Source organism: Brienomyrus brachyistius, chromosome 19 (genome assembly GCF_023856365.1).
Source record: "Brienomyrus brachyistius isolate T26 chromosome 19, BBRACH_0.4, whole genome shotgun sequence".
Taxonomy (NCBI): Eukaryota; Metazoa; Chordata; class Actinopteri; order Osteoglossiformes; family Mormyridae; genus Brienomyrus; species Brienomyrus brachyistius.
This window is the reverse complement of record NC_064551.1, coordinates 13,576,421-13,594,684: the sequence shown is the minus strand read 5'-3', so window position 1 is coordinate 13,594,684 and position 18,264 is coordinate 13,576,421. Positions and strand designations below refer to the sequence as shown.

General features: G+C 46.7%; 1 protein-coding gene across 2 annotated transcripts in view; it reads right to left on the bottom strand.

Moving 5' to 3' along the window:
• Window positions 1-370: 370 nt before the first annotated feature.
• Window positions 371-18,264, bottom strand: part of flrt2 (fibronectin leucine rich transmembrane protein 2) — a 29,426-nt gene continuing 11,532 nt past the window's right edge. The window contains exons 1-3 of one of the 2 annotated variants that reach the window (XM_048986034.1): window positions 8,761-8,978; window positions 8,329-8,598; window positions 371-5,656 (exon numbers count right to left, since the gene is read on the bottom strand). In XM_048986034.1, coding sequence (XP_048841991.1) covers window positions 3,238-5,211 — 1,974 coding nt within the window. In that variant the 5' untranslated portion in view covers window positions 5,212-5,656; window positions 8,329-8,598; window positions 8,761-8,978 and the 3' untranslated portion in view covers window positions 371-3,237. Of the gene's footprint in view, window positions 5,657-8,328; window positions 8,603-8,760; window positions 8,979-18,264 lie in introns of those variants that run through there. The other variant, XM_048986033.1, reaches the window with a different exon arrangement.

The following is an 18,264-nucleotide window of genomic DNA, read 5'->3' as shown; positions in this document are numbered from 1 at the left end:
ACATGCAAAGAGGAGTCATCCGCCCCATTGACAGTGTTCATCAAAGGTCCAGCGTGCCGTAAACACCTGTTACAGACCCTGAAGTGAATCTGCAGAACCCAACATTTACAACATTACTGTATTTACAACTGTAACAGAAAATGTTAAAATGAACAGAGATATTTGTTACGTACAGTAAATGGCACATTTAAATTGTGAAATTAAGACCTAAATGGATAAAAAAATTCAAAAGTATTGGAGGAAAAAAATAAACTTAATCTTGGTGGGGTCAAAATATGATGGGTCCTAAGGAGGATTTGTAAGAACTGGGGAAAAAAATGTTTGGTTTGCAATTGAAAAAGATTAAATGAGAGTATAAATAAATTTAAAATAAAATTAAACCATGGCTTTTTTATTTCCAAAAAGCTTCACTTTTGTATTTACATTTTGTGCAAAAAACATTTAAAGGTTTCAAAGATTTTACACTGTAAGTTAAATTCAAGGCACATACATCATACAACAACAATATTTTCTAGGAGAAAAAAGTAAACTTTGGTTCCTAAAGAGGGTAACAGATTTAGATGTCGGCTGAAAATGCAAACAGAATGTAAAGCATGGAACTGGCAAAAAGAGCAGTAATGAGATAAAAGGTAGTATTACTAATTGTCACAGTAAACACAACATACCGGGGTATACTACTGTTTGGAAAATGGCTGTTTCACAAAAATCAATGCAGTCTTCGAATCTAATTTTTATATATATGGAAGAGAACCTTTGCTTAGGTCAATATAAATCTGATCCAAAAATGTTCCACACACTGTAATAATAATAATAATAATAATAATAATAATAATAATAATAATAATAATAATAATTTACTGCGTAGTAATTACTGAGAATCCTTAAATCAAAAACAGATTTCAAGTAGCATAAAAATCCAAATTCCAGGTATGAGTAGAGCTGACCTTTAATATATTTTTTGTATTTGTCTGTATTCTGACTCAGATTTATTAAAAATTTTTGTCTATGTAATCCACAAAACCGACATTTATACTGCGTAATAATCACTCTACATTATTTCTGAACTATTTTGTCTATTGTGATTACTCATTGAACTTGTTTGAAGAGACTCGATAATAATAATAAAATAATAATAATAATAATAAATAAGGTGAACAGATTTGGCTCACTTCAAAAGATCACTGTTTGATAAGCATCTTCCATTTTATGAAGCCAGAAAGGACTCTAAATTGTGACGCTATCTTCATCTTGCCACCAAATAGCATAATACGCTGTTAATGGTACTTTGTCCCGCACAGCTAACAAATAAAACTAATGTGAGCCTTCTCAGATGGATGGCACGGAAAGCAGATGCCGATGTGATCTTTGTAGCACTTGCTGAACGTACAAAACAATCTATTACTGGTGTTATTGATGATAATCACAGTCGAAACACATTGGTGTTCGCAGAAAACACTATCATCACTTCTGCCTGGATTTCCTCCTGTTTCCTCTTGAACGAATAATAATATTGTGCTGTTCAAATTAAATCAATGATCATTTATTTTTCCCCTGCAAAGGACAAATCTAAAGACACATTCACACATCTATGTTTTCCTTCTTTATTTTCTGATTCCTTCTTTTCTGAAACGAGTCTGAATGTCTCGCTCCTTTCTTGGAGGGATTACTGGAGCACAGTAGGGTAGGAGCCAGCAGACTTTCTTTGAAAAGGGCCTGAAACAACATCTTGCCAGGGAAGATCATGTCTTTGACTAGGAGGACGAAAGGACTCTCAGGCTTTATATATTTAAACTACAGGTGGTTTCACTGACCATGGAAGAAGAAGAAAAAAAGATTAATTTTCAGTAAAACATCTTATCTTCTTCTTCTAACTTAAGTCATCTTGATAACGTGAGTATTTTCCTGTTCTGATGGATCAGCATTGGTTATTTATAAATTAATTTATCCATCCATCAATCGTCCAACTGTTTATCTGATGGAGGGCTGCGGCTGGGGGGTCTGGAACCTGTCCCAGGCAGCACATAGCAGAGTTACAACTCGGGTGCGACTCCACTTCATTAAGCCTAGCCAATCTTTTGGATCGTATTTGAACTCAAAAGCAAGATAAACAAATAAATAAACATTCATTTACTGACACAATGGTTATTAATCAATGCTAAACCCGAAATATTTCACAGGCCATAATGGATGGCATAATTATTCTAATTCCACACTAATTCATCACAGTAAACAAAAACAGCTATTTTTTGTTGCCTTGGTGTTTTATCTGTATGTGCAGTTCGTACTGTGTATTGTTTGAATACAGCATTCATCCTACTGATTAATATAAGAAATCAAAAACATATAATTTAGTCCCACATTCAAAGTTCCCATTTTAATGTAGCATTTTAACGTGTTCCGGATAATTGAAAGTCTGGAAGCTGCTTATCTGTGTTAGTTATTTGTTAAAGACAAGAGTATTGCAGCATAAATTAATAAGCAAAATTAAAGAACACTGGCATGTGCAGAGATCAGAGATCATCTCATATCTGCTGTACTGCGGTCGTGCCTTCATCTCCTGTTGAGGGTGAGAGCGGCTCCACCTGGTGGCCAGCACTTTCATATCAGCCTGAGCCAACAATTGAGTCAAATCTTCACATATCACTAAAAACATTCACTGGGCTATTTTCAACAGTCTACTTTCAGCCTACACAGGGCTAGAGGGTGCTGAAATTCACTCTCTTCTTCCGAGTCACTGCATTTCCAAAAAAGTTAATTTCCTGAATGGATGGTCATACGATCGATTGCATTAAAAGGGCCTCCCCAGTTTCCTTTAAAACTACGAGACCTGTATTTCGGTGACGATTATATCTCTCAGCCAGTATGCTGTTCTAGTGGCCTCACGGGGGAACAGCAGCACGTTCCACCACGCTGGCTAGCAGATCACCAAGTTTCTATCGGCATTCAAAAATAAAACCAAACACCTTCTGTAAGAAGTAAGAAGAGGACCTTGATTGTACAAATGAATCTGTACAGCACTTGAGTAATACCACTCAAAAGCCAACAAATTATAAACCAATTTGTATTTTGTTTTTTTTTTTTTTTACTAAGGAATAGAAAAGATAGCAGAATTCCACGTTATCGTCCACAGTATAAATTACATCGTAGACAGGTCTCGGAAATGTATATAGTTTTGTACAGATGTATTGTATTTAACTAGGTTCTTATTACAAAGGCTCGACATCCAACCGAGAAGCATCATGTGTGGCAGCAGTCTGCGTTTGGAACATTGCTCTTGCAGTACGCTGTGCTATTGTTACTGAGGTGACAGTCTCTAAAGCCAATGCCCCCATTTGGAGTGTAAATGGGCTGTATTCTGAAATCCCCTTTGAGCAGTTGTTCATTGTTCAGGGGGACTATCTGGAAACTAGTTTCAGTCATTTCCAGGATGGAGTTGTCCTTCTTCGTGCCCGCCTCACAGTAGTCGTCTTTTCTCCTGCCCCGGTTGTATTTCCATTTCGACGAGGAGGAGGAGGAGCCTGCCCTTTTGTGCATGTGCCAGCAGAAGACGCTGAGGAGCACCACCAGGACGACGAAAACGGCACCGCCAATCAGGCCGGCCAGCAGGAGCGGGGAGTTGGCATCCTGCTGCGTGGCCTGCTCAGGGCCGCCGAAGGAGGCCGAGCCCGTGGTGGCTTCGGCACACACGCTGTCATCTCCGGGTCGATAGGTGTTGAAGGCGTCAAGCACATGAACGCAGACGCGGTACATGGACCTGGGCTCCAGGTCAGTCAAGTCATACTTCTGGCGCTCCCCGCTGACCGTGCGCTCCTGTGCAATGCCCCCACTCAGGCTCTGGCCCAGCTTGACCCAGGACACCTTGTAGGCCGTGACGGGAAAGGTGGGCTCCCAACTCACCTGGATGCAGGTGCCGTTGACGACGTGAAAGGCAACCTGGAGGGGATCCGGGAACGGGGGCATAGGGGGGTCCGTCCTCTGGGTGTCATCCTCGGTGGGTTCTGGGAAGAAGGGGGCTGGGGATGTGGTTAAGGGGAGCCCCGGGGAAGGCAAGGTGGTACTGACAGCAGCAGTGGTATTAGGCCAGTGTGGGAGCATAGGAGGTCCCAGAGTGGGCAGCCCAGCACCATCCGGGCACTGGATAGCATCCAGGCCAAGCTCCCGGATCACCATTCCACGCAACCTCTCTGGTTTGTGGCACATGAACCCACGCACGTTGAGTGTCGGTGGCAGGGCCTTCAGCCAAGAGATGACCCAGCCAATGGCGCAGTCGCAGTGCCACAAGTTGTTCCTAACGGTCAGCTGCCGAAGACTGACAAGGCCATCAAAGACCCCCTGTGTCAGTGACTGCAGCTGGTTGCTGGAGATGTCCAGTCTCTCGAGCTGCCGGAGGTTGGAGAAGGCCGTCACAGGGATCTCATTCATCTGATTGTCCTGCAAAGAGAGCTTGACCAGGACCGCCCCCGGTAGGAGAGGGGGAGGGGTGGTCAAGGAATTTCGGGCCAGGGATAGCTCCCGGAGATTGCCTAAATCCTGGAAGGTTCCTACGGCTATGTCTTCATCGGTGAGCAGGTTCCCATCCAGGAGAAGGCGCTCTATCCGGGTGACGTTGCGGAAGGCTTCCTCAGCGACGAACGCAATGCGGTTCTCATCCAAGCGCAGCTCGCGCAGATCCTCCGGCAGCCCGATCGGCACGCTGCTCAAGTGGTTCTTGGTCAGGAAGAGCATCTGCAGGCTAACGGCCTCGCGAAATGCTCCCTCCTCCACGCCCACAGTGGAGATGGAGTTATCGTCCAGGTGGAGCTCCACCAGGCGGCTGAGCTGCGCCAAAGCGGCGCGCGAGATGGTCTGGATGTTGTTCTCCTGCAAGTGGAGCACGCGCACGTTCCGGGGCAGGTTGAGGGGGAACTCGTCCAGCTGGTTCCCGTACAAGTAGACGGTCTCCACCGAGGATACGTGGTGCAGCTCCAGCGGGAAGCCTGCATTGTTGATTTGGTTGTTGTGGAGGAAGAGGATCTTGTAGCCCTCCTGTATTCCCAGAGGCACCGAAGTCAGACTGCGGTCATTGCAATAAAGAAACGTCCTGTCGCAGCGGCACTCCTGCGGGCAGCCCGCGGCCTGGTAGAACTGCAGATGAAGGCTCAGCAGAATAGTTATCCAAGATTTGAGGAAGCTCGGCCAGTCCTTATTCCACAGCGCCACCTGTAACTCCATAGTGCCAGGTGGGTGGAGCCCAGAGACAGCCAATGAGATGTCAAGTTGGAATGGAAAATTACCAAAAAAAAATAAAAAATATCCACCAGAGAGGAGTTCTTTGGAAGACCCCCCTGCCGATGCTCACTCTGTTGAGGGGTGTGCTATGGCGACTCGGACGGGGGTAATCCTCTTATAATTGCTTGTCCTAAGTGCAAGGGCCCGAGTCTCATTAACTAGTGCTGCTTTGTGGCCAGCCTTGTCCATGCTCCGCAGTCAGATGGTGGTGGGGCTCTTCGCGGCTCGCTCGCCGCCTGGCGAGGGCCAATTTAGTAGCGTACGGCAGCACGGAGGCACTGTCAGGCTCCTCCCACGGCCGGCCGCCTGCCTGCCCGCCCGCTCGTCACACGCGGCTGATCCCGCACCAGGGTGGGCTCCCTGCCTCTTGACATTTGGATCCAGAGACCTGTCCCAACAAAATAAACAGCCGATTAGGAATTTCTGCCACCGCCTCGAGATAATCGCTGGCGCGCTTGCGCACGCACAATCCCCATCTAAACACGAAACAGGCTGTGCCAAAACGCAAGGCCGCGAGGTATTTTGCATACTGGTTGGTGGGGGGGGGGGGGGGGGGGCATAAAAGGGACATTCATTCCTCCCTCACAGTCGACAGAAAGAACATTGTATTCATTTTTAAAGTTTCTTCCCCTGGTACGTAAGCTAGCTTTGCACGTATGCTTCTCTGACAGCAAAATCTTTCATAATTCAGTTAAATCAGATTAAGCCTGTCTATGTACAGAAAGTATAACTGAAGCCGGCGTAATCAGATCACGTTCGGGACGTGTGTCTCTTCAGTAATTTCCAAAGCCCCCAGTCAATGCGATCCCTCCGTCAATTTAACTCCCCCCATCCGTCGTCCGCGGTCTCCCCAAGTGATAAGTGCGGAAACAGCAATCAGAGTCAAAAAAAATGGCACTGTCTGGATTGTGATATTTCATCCCCGACTTTCTGTTTTCCCCCAGAAGCATTTCATCTGCGAAGATAAAATATACTGCTGTCACATTCCCAGGTGGTTAAATTGTGGCATGAGTGTTGGGGACTGACAGCAACAGAAATGAGATGAAGGGATGGAAAGGCTGTGAAGATGAAGAAGGGAAAAAAATGAAGTTTTGGGGAAAAAGGCCGTCATTTCATGTTCAATAAAGGCCCGTGTTTACGAGATCGTAGCCTCTCTTCAGTCCAGTAAAAGAGGACACTAAAAATACAGTAGATGGCCTGGGAAGGGACTGTGATTGACAGGCCCGCCGCTCAGGCCTCTGCTTTCGAAATTCAACCTTTTCACGGTAATAATTCAAAGAAAAGCATTTCATGCTGCTATAAAAAAAATCCTGCTCACTGCGTTCGTGAGGGCTGTAGCGTTATCTATAGTGTTTTCAAAGACGCGGCAACTTAAAACACAAAATAGAGTAAAAGTTTATAATAAAAAAAAGAGATAAAAAACGTTCGTATGACGAACATGGACTGCCAGACGAAATGTGATTGGAAAATAATTTAGCTGCCCTACAAGGGATGTATGATCGATCGTGGCTATTTTCTCGGTGGAAAGGTTTAGAGCGAGCACAAGGTCACAGGATTACACTGAGTGTGACACCCAGTCTACCTGTTTTATCGTGCTTTGGATTAAAAGGCACCACCCGTGGTGCATTAGAGAGCCCAGACATAACTTAAGGCCATTATTGTGTAGATGGCTTTGGAGGAGGTAGCTTCCCTTCAGAAAAAGCAAAATGAAGCCATAATTAAAGCAGCTATGCTGTCAATCACAGGAAAAGCCCGGTGCCAGTTTATTTTAGGATATATGCCAGCCGAATAATCATAACGTGCCGACGTTACGGCCAGTGCGGCCGGACGGGCAGGCTGTGGACGTATCTGCTAAGCGCAGGAAAGACAAGTAAACGGACGGGTATTTCAGCCTCAGGGGAGCTAATGAAAAAGAATTATAAAAAATGTAATCCTGCAGCAGTACTGGTATGTTCGGCTGTATAACCACATTCAAAATCAATAATAATCATAATAATAATAATAATAATAATAATAATAATAATGTTATGGAGTCTGTTATGGACATATGTGCTAGATTTAGGAAAATTCACACAAAAAATAAATATATAAAGATTATGATGCGTCAATGAATCACTAGACAGTGAGGTCAGACATAAGCCAGAAAATAAAACTGTCAATAAATAAATGGCTGGAGAGGAGAGCAACGCGTCTGTAAATCAGGTGTCCTGCACTCGCCGTTTCGCTTCCCGCGAGGGCACCACGTCCTTCTTCCCGGGCTGACGTTCAGCTGGGGGGGGTGGCGGGGAGGTTATCTTCTGACTAACAGGGCTCTATGACTCCCGGAGCCAGCTGCACCGGCGGCTTTCGACGGCCCCGGAGCGCGGGCGAGTGGAGGGGGGGGGGGTGCGTCAGAGGCTATGAGCTCGGAGCGGGAGCGCCTTTAACGCCATTAAAAGTTGAAGAGGGTTATTACGGAAATGGCGGGCCGAGGATCAGGTGAACTTCAAAGGCGGTTCGGTGAGGGCCGATCGTCTCGGCGCGGCATGACAAAAGGGGGGTGTTTGGGGGGGGGGGGGGGGGGGGGGGCTCGGGGACAGCAGGGACAGCGGGCACGGCGTGCACTGAGCCCCCGTGCTGCACAGCGCACAGCTGGGGGCTGGGGGGGGGCGGCTGTAGCTCATTGATCCTCACCATAATGAAAATGTAATTAATGAATAGATTAACAAATAATAGTAAGTGAGAGGCACACGACTAACATCTCGATAGTCTGTTCCTTACTACTCATAATTTAAATCATGACTTTCTTAAGCCTCAAATATAGAATAATGAATTTCGGGAGACAACACTGAGTTGTCACTATTTTAATATGCTGAATTATTATTATTATTATTATTATTATTATTATTATTATTCAATCTTTCACCATTAATCATGAAGTAGTTGCATGCAGAAAACTAGGCAAGTTCACAGTAATCATCTAGGGGATTCATTAATCATTAATTAATTAAACTGAATAAAGGAATAAATAAAGAAACAGGCAAACAAACAAGCGGGATGTGATGTCATTTTAGTTTTTACCTTCTGGGGAAAGTCTCTTGCCCTTAACATAGTAAATCCTCTCAGTACATGCAGCACTCCTCTCGCTCTCCGTCCTTCATGCAGGCTGGGGATGCAACAGAGTCCACGGCTCCGGCTGGCTTCAGGCTGGCGTGGACGGGTCGGTGGCGCGCTCCCCCCGGCTGCATGCTGCCCGTGTCCCGAGGCGAGTCTCCTGCAAGCGCTCACCGCTCTGCTCCGCTCCCCCAGTCCGCCCCCTGACGGCTCAGCCTGGCGATGTGAGCTGCGCTGCTCCCTTGGAGAGATCAGAGGATTACATTAGGCGCTGGGAGCCCTGGCAGGGACGCGAGGCTGTCTCTTCCCCGTGCATCCTCCCGAAACGGCGAGCCACTTTCCGCGGCTCTGCCCCGGCCATAGTGCCTCCACTCTCACTGTTTGCAGCTCATGTAGGACTTGCCTGCTCCCCTCGAGACCCCTGGGAAATGTTTACAGTAATGAATTCTGTTGATAGCGATCTTTTTACACTCCTCTCTCCTCTCTCTCTCCTTCCTCTCCTGTTCTCTTGCTCTCTCCTCCTGCTCTTGCTTCCTCTCGCCTCCTGTGCGCACTGCCTCTCTCTCTCTCTCTCTCTCTCTCTCTTTTCTTTCCTGCTCACTCAGTGTTTCTCACTCTCTGTCCCTCCTACCCTCCTGGAATGAAAAATTCCTCCCCAAGAGCCAGCAGAAGCAGCTGTAAATGGCCCCGAGCCACCCTCTTCCTCTCTGTTCACCTCATCTGTTATATTTTCCATAGTTCTGAAACGGATAATACATGCTATTTATTTTTCGTACCCCGAAATATACGGGAGGTAAATTTCCTGTTTAATGATTCTACGAAGACTTAAATATAAAAACATCAATTATAATTACATTGTGTATTTTTGTTCTTTGAGCTTTTTATTATTTATTTGTAGTTTTTTCCTCCTCTTTTGTTTCTCCTCGGCCCGAAATAACGTTCGGTACATTATACTGCAAAACTGGATTTAATTTGTCACTGAACTCTGAGGTCAAAATGAATAGGGGAAAACATTAGCTTTGGCGAGGTGACTGGTTTGCGTTTGCATGTAAACGTCGGCACGTAGCGTGTCCACTGGCTCTCCCACAGCAGACCTGAGCTGTTTTTCTGTGCAAGTTGCCCATGGCGGCTCCAGTTCTGATAAACGGGGCGACTGGCGGCTGCAAGGTTTCCCTCACGCTAAACCCAGCTGGTTTGCCCAACGCTGTGATGCTCAAAAGTGAACTGTCTTGGCTCTCCAGCAGCTGGGGGAATGGCGCTCTCCCAAATCACTCACGAATGGACGGGCCCCCCACCCTAAGAAATGCTTACACCCCCATCACTACTTTTTAGATTGACCCAACCATCCTCTCACCGCTTATCATATTCAGGGTGCCTTGGGAAGGGCCAGGCAACACAGCACACAGGGCTGGGGGGGATAGGAATGGATGCCAGTCCATCATACGCAATTTAGAGACTTTAATTATCCTAGCTGCATGTTTTTTGGACTACAGGGGGAAACCAAAGAACCTGGAGGAAACTCATGTGACATGGAGAGAACATGTAAAAATGTACAAGCAGAGGAGAGACAGGATTCAAACCACAGGCCTGGAGGCGTAAGGTGACAGTGCAGCCCACTGAGCCACCAAGTCACCCTGCTACCATGTCACCCTGCCACCATGTCACCCTGCTACCATGTCACCCTGCTACCATGTCACCCTGCTACCATGTCACCCTGCCACCATGTCACCCTGCTACCATGTCACCCTGCCACCATGTCACCCTGCCACCATGTCACCCTGCTACCATGTCACCCTGCCACCATGTCACCCTGCCAGCATGTCACCCTGCTACCATGTCACCCTGCCACCATGTCACCCTGCCACCATGTCACCCTGCCAGCATGTCACCCTGCCACCATGTCACCCTGCCACCATGTCACCCTGCTACCATGTCACCCTGCCACCATGTCACCCTGCCACCATGTCACCCTGCTACCATGTCACCCTGCCACCATGTCACCCTGCCACCATGTCACCCTGCTACCATGTCACCCTGCCACCATGTCACCCTGCCAGCATGTCACCCTGCTACCATGTCACCCTGCCAGCATGTCACCCTGCCACCATGTCACCCTGCCACCATGTCACCCTGCCAGCATGTCAACTTGCTCCCCTGGGCAAGGAATGGCTGCTCATACGAAAATGGCTGACTATGTTTCGAACAGCAGTAAAAAATTATCAATAATAAAATAAAGCAGCATTTATGTTTTTGATATTTCTTTATTTATATTGTTAAAGTACATTAGTACTTTTTACTGCACTTATTTTTAAATGTGTACTTTACAAGCATGATTTTCACAATATGTTAATTTATATATCATGTAAAATGACCCTGCACGCAAGCCCCAATTCATCCAAAGTAAGACTAAGATGACCAGGAAACTCACTAAATAGTCCTCTGAGTATTTAAGCTCATGTATATATATGCACAGGGTATTTTACATGTAGCTAATTCTCATATTTTGTGATGCACCGTGGCGATTTGAGACCGTGTGTCTTGTGTTTCGTGGGACAGCGGCATGCCGACCTGCACCTGTCAAATAGCAGCCTGTGACACTGTGGCCACTCTGGAACATTCCTGGGTGCGTTGCACCCCCCTCCGCACCCCCCCACCACCACAAATGTCCTCCTCCTTCAGGTGGCATTTTTTGTGCCGCCGTGACCGAAAGTGTTTATATGCATTCAGTTGCAACGGGAGTTATCTGTACCGACCATCTTAGCCCAAATCCAAAGAGCGATTCAGCATCTGTTCTGCATAGCTTGCAGGACTGGGGTTTGACACAGCGGGCGTCCACACACACAGGCACACACACACACACACACATACACAGCGCATGCGCACTGGGATTCACACACACACACACACACACATATACAGACACCCCATCCGCTAAAATTATCCAGCATGTCAGAGAGAAAAAATTTGGCTGCTGTACCTTGACCAAGACCCGATGCATTCGCATACCATACAGACCCACGGCTACAGGAAGATGGGCATGTGTCAGGCCCCTAATGCCATCTCAGGAAGGACATAGGCACTCAGGCATGCAGGAAGTGGAGCATGCTGTGATATTAGTCATTAAAGCACGTGAACAGACCTGGTCCTAGGAAGCTCCTAAGATAGTTATATCCATGTGACCTCTGGGCTGCATCGGCGGCCCCCTGGAACCCCCCTCAATGCCCCCCAATGTGCTATCTGCCCTCTGTCGTTCAATTACCGCTAACATCTCAGCTATTAGAGCGGGTGCGCGGGCGACGCCCCGCGGACAGCGGCGGGGTGCCATAATGGATGGCCTGAGTGTGGGAACAGGACACTGGCTGCGTCACGCCCCGCAGATCAATCGCTTCCCTGTCATTAGTAAGGGGTGGGGGGGTGGGGGTTGGACAATTCACTGACAGTGAGACACGTCATACTCTAAGTGCAGCATCCACGTCGATCAGAGGCTCGCTGGACGCCTTCCTGGGGGCGCGGCCTTTGTTCATGAACTCTCCCTAATTCATTCTTCTAGGTAGCGTCCCCCAGCATCACCACGCTCTATTTCCGCGTGACATTCTCGCTGTCTTTTGGGTTTAATTTCTTACGGTAAATGCTACAGCTGTCAAATCCTCCCCTGCGCCCTCCCCCTCTGGACAGACGTGCCTGTCCCCATCCACGGAATAAAATTCCGTAAAAATTTGCCTGTTGGACGTTAATTAATTACTGGCCTGTGCGAGGCGTGTCCAACTAGGGGGTGTACCATATCGAGAGGGTCATGCGCGGTTAGATAAACACTGACAGAGATGTCAACCAAAATAGCAGGAAGCATGTGGCCTGTATACAGGTTCCCCTTCCTGTTGCATTACTACAGTCTTCAACCCATAATGGACCCATGCTGAGATGCAACTCTGGCCCAAAGCAAGTAAGACCTAGACGTGGCAACCCAGAGAGTGCCCCAATCCTGAGAGTGACGCCAGCGAAGATGAGCTTAGCGGGGGTGCCGGTGACACACCTGCTGACGAGGGTGGCCAGATGTCCTGGCACGCTTCCCTCAGGTGGCACCGATGGGAGATCTCTTCACCTGAAGGGCCCAAAAAGGAAGCCTTCTCAGATCCGCATCGATCATCTGGTGCCAGCCTTTCCTGTTCCCTCTCAGACATTCAGTCGACTCCCCTGAGGCGTCATTAGCTCTGCGTGTCATCTGAATTTTACACATATGTCTCGTCTCGCTTGCAAGCTACGCCTCACCACCAAACAAATAGACACCCCACCGAAAACGGTAACGGCAGAGAAGGAATGTTTCTGGGTTTCGCCGTCGTGATTCCCACGTCACTGTCTTCCCGAACTGTGCGCGATATCACAAGAGCTGCATTAATGTGTCCGTGTCATATCACGTCTTCGGAAACTCCTGGAATCAGTCTGTTTCGGCATTAGCGCGCTCGACAGACTCCGTCTATCCACAGCGGCGGAAAATGGTCACGCAGAGCAAATTCACGGTAGATCGCACAGCGCTACCAACTCGGCGAAAAGCATTTTTAACACACCCAGCCCTGCGGCAAATCTATAACGTCATTAAGCTTTCATTACGTATAAAAATGCTGAGCATTGGTAGAACTGCCTGTGGATATTTTTTTTCCATCCGAGCATTTAATTACATTATTAGATAAGTTATTAAGTATAATTAACACGTTTGAGTATGTGCTTATCATTCTCAATGCTTTATTTTTCATCTTGGTGTCACAACACCCAAAGATTAACGCTACCCTTTCTCTGAAAATATATTTTAGACCAAGAGGCAATCAATAGGTTGCTGTTTCACAGTCTGTGCATCGTAATAAGGTGGCAGTAGTGCACAGGAATTCATTAATTACTAACCAAACACGAGGAAGACTGTGATGGAAAATGGTCAAGTGTTTTTCCATTGAGCATTTTCCATGATGCTTTTTTGTCCTCCAACAGCATTTCGTTAAATGGTAACTAAATACAGTGATTTTGTTTCTTCCCATTACTAGAATGAATATACATATGTATCCGACACCAGAACACAAACCATATCCCAGTACCAAGTATATCTGCGAAAATAAGTTCATTTGAGTTTAGGATGATTACACGTAGGCTTATTCGTCTAGTCCATTTATATATTTTGCCACTTCACAAAAACATGCAGTAGCTCATTGTAGATAAAAAAAAATCTACTACATAATTCAATAAATGGACAGGTCTCCATGACAACCTCTCTCACTCTTCTTCTGTCTCTAAACTTTACAGTATATGAATTTCATAGAATAAATTTCAGAATTAATTCTGTAGCCTTGACAGTTAATTACTTGCAGCGCATGAAGGTCATTGCAGGCGTCTCTGTAATGGAACAGAGTTGTGTACATCTATTTGATGGAGTCGGATCGCAGTGTGCCCATTTATGCACTGCAAATCATTAGAGGATATATTCATTCAACAGATGTTATCACGCTACACTGTATCAACTTTAAGATTTTGCTCAGAGGTTACGCAATTTAACGTCGGCGTTTGTTTGTCATGAAGTCCATTCATACAAAATGACTTGTAAACACAAATGATTCGTGTAATCCAGAGCTTGTGAGAGACAGATTCCACTACACTTACATGCACACACCCACACATATCCCAATACACAGTCTGAGGAGTGTAAAACATCAGCGAACTTGTACAGTATTGAGACAGATTTCCACACCACCCCCGGTATTTACATACCCGTGCAAATGGACTGATTTGAATTTTAGTGAGATTAACTAATCGGTCCGAGAAAATGAGTGAGAAGATTTGATTTGAAATTGAAAGGAACATTTTCTTAATTAATGGTGCACAAAGATGGAGGTTAGAGGGAATTAATGCAAGAAGTAATTATACAAGGCTGACTTCATGGTATATTTACAACAGCCAGTCAAAATTAAGTATAGTCACTGTTTAGATTAAAGCAACCATATTTCAAAACGACAATGTGCGAACTAAGGAAGAATTCATCTTAGCCTTTATCAATTACACATCCATGAGGAACGCAAAGTACCATTTAAACAGGGAAATGCAAACCAGACGACTGCCAACGAAACAGGAGACGGTGAGAAGTTGAGAACAGAGAAACGAGCAGAATTACGGAGTTCAATCGACGAGGCTGTGGCTCTGAGGCCATCGAGGGGTGCGGGGGGAGACTGCTGACACATGTTGTAAGCTGCAAACCCACAGGCCCCAGCCGGTCAGCGGACAGCGACCGTCATTCCCCCGGGGGGTTGCCAGGCATGGCCCCCTTTATCCTATATTCTGATCCTTTCAGGTCACATCTGCTTTTAATACCCAATCCCCCATCTTCTCCCCCAGCCAAATCGTCATTGAGAACCATGGGAACGTCCAGGTAGTCGGGGAGTATTTTTGGATCCGATTCCCTCCTCTTTCGAGCGTCTGCTGTAGCTACAAACCGTCTGACCCAACAACAGCCACCACGTCCAAACCTGAAGACCGTGGTACCATTTCACTGGAGGCTCTGCTTCCAGGCCGGCCTGCCACTGGATTTCGTGGCGTCTGTGTTCAGCCATCTGCACTGGCCACCGCCGATCCAGCATAAATCGGTGTTTGGTGACGCGAGATCGAGCGAGGGGCCCTCGTTAAACGCACGTCATCCCCGTCTCTTCGGTATCGCTCGAGTGAGTAATTATTCCTCCTACTTTCTCTGGGGGATAAATGAGCAAGTAAGTCAATAAATAAGCAGAGAAACCGCGACTACAGCTTAGCGGGTGTTTAGGGGCCGGTTCATTAGAGGTGCTCCTAATGAAGCGGGTAAATACGACACCTTGGGGACGCACTGCCGGACAGATGTGTGCTCCCAACGTGGGCTCTACGGCGCAGTCGCCGACACACCACTGTTGTGGATATTAATCTGCCTTGCCATAACTTGCGGTAAATGGGCCCCAAGGCACCGCGAGCCGGGCTCGTATCTGTTAACGTCTCGTACCGCGGGCCGACAGGTGCCCTCCGCAGAGAGCCGGCCCGCCGCACCGGCGGCGACCTCACATCCACACCTCGGGGACCGGCAGCATCTCAAACGGGAAGCAGATGCCGGGAAGGCAGGGGATGTGGGCCACCTGTCAGAGCGAGTCGCCAGCGAGAGGCGGAGGAGATGGAGGACGAGGGGCGGCGGGCGCGTCAGAAGATGTCGCTGTCACGTCGGGATGTTTTACGCCGGGTATCAGCCTTCCGAGCCAGAAGCTCAGAGTTCCATCTTCCGGGCCGAACTGTGCTGCCTGACATCCAGGCTGCTGTAGCGTCAACGTGCACCCAGATGGCGGGACCCATTCTGCATCGGCACAGCACCCGCCCCCCCCCGACCGCCAACCCCCAGTGCCACCCATTGAATTTTAGTTTTAACACGCCTTAGAGCCTCATTAGTGCGACGCAGATGCGGGGGAGGGAATCTGCTTCCGTTTCACGCAGCGGAGATCATATTAACAATGGCCTTTCTCTGCCAAGAGACTTTTCTAGAAACAGCATACCGTTTCTACGTGTCTGCTTATCAACAAACCAAGCAGTGACTTAAGTGTATAGCTTATTTATTTATTTTCCCATGAGGAGTGAACGAAAACACTGAAGATAAACTTTTTTCGTAGCAACATGTGATTCCAGGAGTGAGAAACAAAGGTGACAAAAACATGCCAGAGTGATGGTGAGGTACCAATTACACGTCGCTCACGTCTGTGCTCAGTAATTTTTGATTCCTCACCCTTTGACTCTCGTTTTTTTGCCTCTTCCCCTTTTGGGCTCAGTCGGTCGCTCGGCATCACGAAATCACTGCTGATCAAGTCATTTGTCAGAGGATCATCTGCGATGCCCTAATTCAGTGGTGAGAGTGTTATCTGCCTGTCCACCTTCACGCACCGCTATGAGAAGTCGTCCAAGAGACAGGAGGATTTTGCAGACGTCCAAAGCTTAACCATGCAGAACCTTGTCCAAGCTGTCAGATAACAAACTCTGAGATCCTCTTACTGACACACAGAGTCAGCGAACTACACATGATTCCAGATCAAATCAATCCACTAATATGTGACTGGATTATGCTGCTATACTTGCATTGTTCAGGAAACAGATATTGTGTTATAACTAAATTACCACCCACTTAACATCTATCTCAGCTCTGGACAGAAGAACTAAATTATAAAATGATGCAGTCAGACAACTGTCAAATACGTCTGAGCTCTGTTGTTTTAAAATGTCAGTGAAGATAAAAATATATTCGTCATATCATGATTCAATATTCAGATTTGCGCGGCTACTGCGGCACTGACCAGTGACACCATAATTACCACTAGTTTTACAACAACAGAGAACAAACAGAAGATGACAGTGAGGGGAAAAAAAAGCATTTTATTACACTAAAATTGAATCAAAACTCTCCTAGTCTCTTCCTTGGCAGTGCTGATTATCTTAGCGCTGTGCAGAACGATCAGAGGGAGCTGTTTGTAACTTCTTTATTCTTTCCATATGGCGTCGCTGAAACCATAAACCCGCTATCTGAAGGTCCATCTGGCGCTTACAGCGAATGCTTTTTCGGTACGTTTGAACTCTCCCATTTCTGCGCGTTCCCAAAACCGTCGGATAAAAAGGCGTCGTCTGACTAATTAAAGTATAATTTAAGAATCGACCACACTGATAGGAATTTTAAGGAAAGCAAACAAACAAACCAGACAAATCATAGACTTGTGATAAATACAGGGTGTTACAGGTTCCTGCGGTGAGTGATGATATTGTGTGCTGTATCAATGAGAAAGATCGGTTTGTGCTCTAATTAATCACAGCTATACCTAGTGTGGCGCTGGGCCGAGTCCCGGCCTTTGCTACCCTGGGCAGATTAATTGAAGCATGGTGCCATAAATGAATCACACATGGTTGCTATACTTCAGCCCAGTGCAGAACAGGAAGGGGGAAAAAAACTAAACACATAAAACAGGAAGTGCTTCTTTTTTTCATTTTACAAACTTCCTTAACGATATTTCAGTTTATACACTGAGTCAGAACTTACGTCTCTTGGCACCGTGAAATCCACACATCCCCTCGCTGTCCCATCCTGCCATCCACATACCATGCTCAAATTGATCGCCGAGGTCCGGTGGAGCGAAAGACGGCACACCTGTCCGCCTCCCTGCCACACGTCGCGATTGGGAAAACAGAGCCCCCGCGCCCGTTAATTGGTGGGGGCCACAGAACGCGCAGCCGGCCCGGAAGAAGGGGGCCGCTGACTGAGACTGTCCCATCAGTGCCAGAACCAGGAAGTTGGTATCACCCATTGCGTGAATGTAGGTGCACAGCAGTAACAGCTGTGTAAATATACATTCTAATACAACTTTTATTATTACAAAAGGGGCTTGTGGTTAGACTTTAATGATGGCTTAGATGGGGTTAGGTTTGCTGTGTAACTGTGCTGCTTATCTGATTACAGTGTGATTACGACGGCACATGTAGAAAACCATTTAATATAACAGAACAGTATATAATTTCCTTACTATTCAATTTATTTCACGGCAGACTGCCTTGTCTAAAGACAAGCTCACGCCCCATCTATAATTTGATCTGTCCCTTAAAAGTATGCATTGTGTACAGTCCACTCCTTCACAGGGGTAAACTCATAGTTCTAACACTTAATTAAGTCGTCAACCGGTCAACTTTCTACTTATTGCCCAATCAGATAAGCTTTTCCTCGGTCTGAGAAAATCATCACTGCCAAGATTAAATGAGCTGTTTGCCTTCGTGGGGCTTCTAAAAACGCACAAAAGAAAAAAAAAAAACATTAACCAGTAGTTAGAAATACTAGTACTTTAGTCCTAAGAGGTCGTGGAGATTGTTTCATTGATTCAACGGCTTCTA